Source organism: Gopherus evgoodei, unplaced genomic scaffold (assembly GCF_007399415.2).
Source record: "Gopherus evgoodei ecotype Sinaloan lineage unplaced genomic scaffold, rGopEvg1_v1.p scaffold_45_arrow_ctg1, whole genome shotgun sequence".
NCBI lineage: Eukaryota > Metazoa > Chordata > Testudines > Testudinidae > Gopherus > Gopherus evgoodei.
Genome location: NW_022060066.1, coordinates 475,468 through 482,282, shown reverse-complemented (window position 1 = coordinate 482,282; position 6,815 = coordinate 475,468). Strand labels below are relative to the sequence as shown.

The window sequence follows — 6,815 nt, the reverse complement described above, 5'->3', positions numbered from 1 at the left end:
CTGAGGAAAACACCAAAACATATGTTTAACTTTAGGCATGCACTTTCTCTCCTCAATCAAGATGGATTCCAGCATGTGCTTGTACATTTTTGGGGGCAGAAAAATTTCCACCAGCCCTGATAAGAAGTTACCATTTTCACAGAAGTTTTAAACCTTTATTTTAAAAGAATCTGTCATTAAGATGGAAAAAAATTGAAACATAGAATATAAACTTTGGGTAGCTGCTGAATTTCCATGATGGATTGATTGATGTAAATTAGGACTGTGCAGCCAGAATAAATATTGAGCATCAAGTGTTATTATTTAGGTTGTTACATGGGAATATATCTAGTAAGTAATAATAATAATTAATAATAAACATCAGTGCTTAAAGCTTACTTATGTTCGAAAGAGCTTGATAGACAGAAATGTTCCCTGAACTACAGAATGTGGTCTGAAAACGAAGAGATGGTGGAGCATATGTTTAGCATACATATACTCTTTCTCCGTTCCACTGTCTTGTATTATCCACATGTTGTTTTCAACTGAGTATATTCACTTTATTTGTTCCTGCATGCAGGCAAAGTGACAAACATGGACAATCAAAGCACAGTGACAGAATTCAGACTCCTGGGCCTCTCGAGGTTCCCAGAAATGCAGCCGTTACTCTTCATGTGCTTCCTGATTATCTACCTGCTGACCTTGGCTGACAACCTTTCCATTTGCTTGGCTATCTGGACGGATACCACTCTCCATACTCCTGTGTACTTTTTTCTGGTCAACGTGTCTCTCTTAGACATCTCATACTCTTCTGTCATTCTCCCCAATATGCTAGTGACATTGGTTGCCAAGAGTAAATCTCTTTCCTTCTCCAGTTGCATTGCCCAGCTGTATTTTATCATCTCCTTTGCTGGATCTAAATCTTTTCTTCTTGCTCTGATCATACTCTTCTGTCATTCTCCCCAATATGCTAGTGACATTGGTTGCCAAGAGTAAATCTCTTTCCTTCTCCAGTTGCATTGCCCAGCTGTATTTTATCATCTCCTTTGCTGGATCTAAATCTTTTCTTCTTGCTCTGATGGCTTATGACCGCTACATGGCAATATGCCAGCCTTTGCACTATGCAACCATCATGAACCACAGGACTTCTTTGTGCTCTGCCATTGCTATATGGATAGGTGGTTTTGTCTACTCAGTGTTACATACATTCTTCATAGCCAGGCTACCTTTCTGTGGTCCCAATGAAATCAACCACTTCTTCTGTGAGATTCCTCCTTTGATCAAATTGGCCTTCATGGACACCTATTTTAATGAGGTGTTGGTTTTTCTGCTCAGTGGAGTAGTAGGTGGAAGTTGCTTCCTGCTGATTTCCACATCATACGCTTACATACTATCCACCATCATGAAAATCTGCTCAACCCAGGGCAGATTCAAAACCTTCTCAACTTGTGTTTCCCACCTCATCACCGTCCTGCTGCTTTATGGCCCAGGTTTCTTCACCTATCTCCACCTCTCCTCCAGCTACTCCATGGACACTGGGAAAGTGGTCTCTGTGTTTTACACCGTGGTCACACCATGCTGAACCCAATGATCTACAGCCTCAGGAACAAGGATGTGCAAGCCGCCTTCAAGAAAGCCATGGGAAGGAGTAGGAAATAGCCATGAAGAGGGAGCCAGTTCTTTCTGTGAATGAAACAATGTGTTGCCCCAAAAAAAGTCTCCCTAAATTATTTGGCAGCTGATTGAGCACCAGGATTCAGAGTAGGGATGGAGGGAACTTGACTTTTTCTTCAGTTACCTCAGCCCCAAGTCTGGTGCATTCCCATTTAGCATAGATACCAATCAAAGACATTCCCATCCATTATGGCAGTGTACCTGGCCATTCCCACTCGCCAAAGACATTGATTTATTACAATAATCCCACTCACCCAATCTAAGGGCTTAAAATATTCCCAGCCACCACATCCACAAGAGAGGCACCATTCCATCCATGACTCTGATCTTGTGAGATCATTCTAGACTCATGAGACATTGCTGTGAAAGTTTAGTAGCATATATCTCATGTACTTTGTACTGAAAACACCCTGGAAACTTTATCATTGTTAAATTATTTCAGTAATAAATAAATTAATTTTGTTTGGTCTGAGCATGTCCACCGCTGACTCACTCCATGTGGCCAGACACTTAAGCCCCAGTATGATTTTGAACTGAGGGAAGATAGGAGTGTTAGAGGGCTTTCCCTTCACCCTTCCTCTGGTTCTTGTCATGCAGACAGAAAGCAGAAGACCAGAAGTCTGAAGTGCAGGCAATGCAAAGTTTATTGGGGTTAGTTCCAAGCAAGCATATCCATAGCTCTACACGCAGCTGGAGTCTGTTTCCCAGTGTTCTGTTCCCAGCTCTGAAACCACAGAGCCTTGCCTGTGTCCCCATTCCCACCTCCTCCTTCTTAACAGGACCAAATATACCTGAAATGAACATCTACAGTCCCACCCATTTTTGTACCCCATGGGAGGGGTGAGGAATGAGATTGTGCTATGGTCAGAGACAGGAATTTTGGGGAAATAAGAAATAGGAAATGGGGGCATAGATGTTAGAATGCTTTCCCTTCATCCCTCCCCTGTTTCTTGTCACACAGACAGAAATCAGTGTTTATATTAAAATATATAAATGTGGGGGCAGGGGAAGAAACAAAAAATGCCTCCAAATGAATAACTCAACCCCACCAGTTTCTTCAGCACAAAGCTTCCAAAATGTAAAGTGAGGCATTGGAGTCAAACTTAATGGATGTTAGTCACCTATTAAGTCATCTGCTGAGTCATTGCTGACCTCATTTCCCCAACATACTACGAAGGGATGAGTAAAACTCGAGGCCTCCTGGGGGGGGGAAACAAGTGGGGCAATTTGCCCCAGGTCCCGGGGTCCGCAAGGGCCCCCAAGAGAATGGGTGAGGTTCCTGCCTCAGCCCCTGCCCGACCCTGCCTCCGCCCCTCTCCAGGAGCCTCACTTGGCGCATCATATCCAGGAGCATCCATGAACAGCGGTGCAGCATGGCTCCGGTGGGGCCTGAGCTTTGCCCTGCTCAGAGCTGTGTGGTAAGGGGGTGAGGCTGTGAGCTCCAATTGGTTAGGATTAGCTCTGCAACGCTGTTCAGGGACACTCCTGGATAGGACACGCTGAGGCTCTGGGTGAGGGGGGAGCCGGGGGTAAGAGGCTGGGCTAGGGGAGTTGGATAAAGGGCAAGGAGTCCCGGGGACAGTCAGGGGACAGGGAGGGGGCAGAGGTTGGGGGGGCGGTCAGGGGACAGAGAACAGTGGGGTTGGATCGTGGGAGTTTTTGGGATCTGTCAGCACTCAGAGGGGGGGGTGGATAGGGGTCACGGCAGTCAGGGGACAGGGAGCAGGGGTGGAGTCCCGGAAGGTGGTTGTGGGGGGGGGTCTCTGAGGGACGGTGAGGGGGCAAGGAGCAGAATGGATTGTGGATTCTGAGGGGGGCAGGCAGTTGAGGGGCAAGAAGTGGGTGGGGGTCACATAGGGAGCAGGGCCAGGCTGTTTGGGAGGCACAGCCTTCCCTACCCTAAAGCTAATTCAGCAGTTTGAGGCTTGCAGAAGAGTCAAACTGTTAGCATTTCCATTAGGGCTACCATTCCTTTTGTTTCTTAAATACCAAATTATAGTCTATATTTAATTTCAGTGCCATAGGGAGATTCATGTCAGGGAAGGGTAGCTTCATTTAAAATTAGCTACTGGGGGAGGGATCACGTGAGAAGAGCAATATCCTACACCACCTACCTCCTTCCCAACCCTGCCAAAGGAGAGCTCTTCTCCCTTCCCTGCATTCCCTGAGGCTTCAGAGGGGTTAATTCAATGGTTCTCAAACTTTTGTCCTGGTGACCCCTTTTACATAGCAAATCTCTGAGTGTGACCCCCCCCTTATAAATTGAAAACACTTTTTTATATATTTGACACTATTATAAATGCTGGAGGCAAAGCGGTGGTTGAGGTGGAGGCTGACAGCTCGCGACCCCCAGTAATAACCTGGTGACTCCCTGAGGGGTCCTGATCTCCAGTTTGAGAACCCCTGGGTTAATTTAATTTTTAGCACCCTGTGTCCATTCACATGCATGTGCTATTTTAAGCATGTCAGTTTTCACAACATAGGCTCCTTCCAGATTCTGGAACAAGCTCAGATGCTCAGTTCGTGGAGTATGTACATAAGCTATACTAAAGACAAACCCACAGTAACCGTCTCCAGTTTGTTAGGGATCCCATGGAGCCAGTGTCGAGGAAACAGATAAATGCACGGAGATTAAGTCCATTAATGACTATTAGTTGGGATGGGTAAGGGATGGTGTCCCTAGCCTCTGTCAGAGAGTGGAGATGGATGGCAGGGGACAGATCACTTGATCTTTATCTGTTAGGTTCACTCCCTCTGGGGCACTTGGCTTTGGCTACTGTTGGAAGACAGGATACTGGGCTGGATGGACCTTTGGTTTGACCCAGTATGGCTGTTCTTATGTTCTAAGCTAAATGAATCCAAAGTTATGGAGACAGATATGAGTTACGGAAGCCAGCAGAGTATCAGAAACCTGGAAAATTCTCTGACTGGATAGGCTCAGGCATTTGGTCACAAGCTGAGGTGGTTCAAAAGTTTTGGATCTTTTTTAAGCAGAATTTTTTATTGTTTCTATAAACAATCAAACACAGCAAACAGCAAATATTTGGCCATACGCTTCTGAAACCCCAAACCATCTTCAGGTTTTGGCAGTCTAATTTCAGCTTTTCAATTAAAATAACCACAACAAATTTTGAAGGAAAGCAGACATTGTCCGTGATTTTTTTCTGCTTTTTAAAAACCCCTAGTTTTTGATCCAAAAAAAGTTTTGACAGAAAATATTTGTCCATCCCTTTTAATGAGCTTTAGTGCCTTTTAGCTGATGCTGAGAACCAGTGATATCTTGTAAAGAAGTTCTCTCAAAACTGGGTTTGTGCCGAGATGTGGAAGGTTTATTTTTCCCAGGGCTGCCTGTGGGGGGGGCTAAGCGGAGCAATTTGCCCGGGCCCCGCAGGGGCCTCCATGAGAATATAGTATTGCAATTTTTTTATGGAAGGGGCCCCCGAAATTGCTTTGCCCTAGGACCCCTGAATCCTCTGGGAGGCCCTGGACTGCAATACAGTGACATCATTTTACATCAGCCTAGAGTGTGGCTCTATTTATTTACTCATAGCTCTTTTCCCCCAGCTTTATCTACTAAATGCCAAAAACATCATTAACACACAGTTAAGGTTTCTCGGTGTTGCCTCTTGCCCTTCCAGAATATGGAAAGTGGCTAGACTTAAAACTCTGAAAACGAGAAAATACAAAGTTAATGTATCAAAGATTTGATCACCAGGTGTAGGAACAAATATTGGAAGAATCAAGAAAAAATATTCCATCTCATGACTTTTCAGGGACTTTTATCTCATAAGAAACATAAGAACAGCCATACTGGGTCAGACCAAAGGTCCATCTAATCCAGTATTCTGTCTTCCGACAGTGGCAAATGATATTTCAGAGGTAATGAACAGAACGGACAATCACCAAGTGATTCATCCTTTATTGCCCATTCTCAGCTTCTGGTGAACAGAAGATAGCGACACCATCCCTGCACATCCTGGCTAATAGCCATTGATGGATCTATCCTCCATGAATTTATCTAGCTCTTTTCTGAATTCTGTTATAGTCTTGGCCTTCACAACATCCTCTGGCAAAGAGTTCCACAGGTTGACTGTTCATTGTGTGAAGAATGCTTCCTTTTGTTTGTTTTATACCTGATGCTTATTCATTTCATGTGATGACTCCTAGTTCTTGTGTTATGAGAAGGAATAAATAACACTTCCTTATTTACTTTCTCCACACCTGTCATGATTTTATAGACCTCTATCATATCCCCCCTTGGTCGTCTCTTTTCCAAGCTGAAAAGTCCCAGTCTTATTAATCTCATGTCATCTCAGGAACCCCTTGCTCTAACAACCCCACATTTTGACCTCTAACCCTACATTGGGACTCTTTGAGGTTCAGCAATTTTAAAGACAATCCCAGTAAGCATGCAGGTATTAAAACACTTAGAAAAATCATGTGTTAAAGCAGTTAACTGTCAACCTTAACTGTAGTAGAGCTGTCATTCCTCTATAAGATACTATGCCCTACATTCTCTAACTAGTTTCAGATGCCTTCAATTTTGGGGTGCCCAACTTATCATCAATCCTCTGAATACCAGGCTTTTTTAAGGTGTCTCAAGCAGAGCACCCCAAAATTGAGGTACTGAAAATTACTGGATATGTTTGAAAATGTCTTATGTCTCTCTGTTACATCAGTGGAAGGCGTCATGGAGGGGAAGATGTATAGGATGATAGGAATAAGTGATGAAATGGAGAGAAACAGGACATTGAGAGAAGCGATGAGGAAATAAGTTTAGGTATTCCGAAACTTAACGCTTGTTCCTCAGGAATGTTTTTCTCAGGGCCTTTTTCACATACCTATTCCTCAGCGTGTATATGATCGGATTCAGCAGCGGCATTATCACCGAGTGGAAGACTGATACCACTTTATTGATGTTAGGCCAGGGGTCGGCAACCTTTCAGAAGTTATGTGCCGAGTCTTCATTTATTCACTCTAATTTAAGGTTTCGCGTGCCAGTCATACATTTTAACATTTTAGAAGGTCTCTTTCTATAAGTCTATAATATATAATTAATCTATTGTTGTATGTAAAGTAAATAAAGTTTCTAAAATGTTTAAGAAGCTTCATTTAAAATTAAAATGCAGAGCCTCCCCGACCGGTGGCCAGGACTCAGGCAG

At 43.9% G+C, this 6,815-nt stretch overlaps 1 protein-coding gene across 1 annotated transcript; it reads left to right on the top strand.

The window, feature by feature from the left end:
• The first annotated feature begins 573 nt into the window (after nucleotides 1–573).
• LOC115642735 (olfactory receptor 1019-like) lies at nucleotides 574–1,561 on the top strand. The gene is made up of 2 exons (XM_030546452.1): nucleotides 574–818; nucleotides 958–1,561. The coding sequence occupies exons 1-2, from the start codon at nucleotides 574–576 to the stop codon at nucleotides 1,559–1,561; spliced, it is 849 nt and encodes a 282-aa protein (XP_030402312.1).
• The last annotated feature ends 5,254 nt before the right edge of the window (nucleotides 1,562–6,815 follow it).

Bases quoted from the DNA above. Each gene is read 5' to 3' on its own strand.
- LOC115642735 (XM_030546452.1), top strand. From the start codon at position 574: ATGGACAATCAAAGCACAGTGACAGAATTCAGACTCCTGGGCCTCTCG. The intron at 819-957 runs ATTGGTTGCCAA...TATGCTAGTGAC, and splicing joins CTCCCCAATATGCTAGTGAC to ATTGGTTGCCAAGAGTAAAT.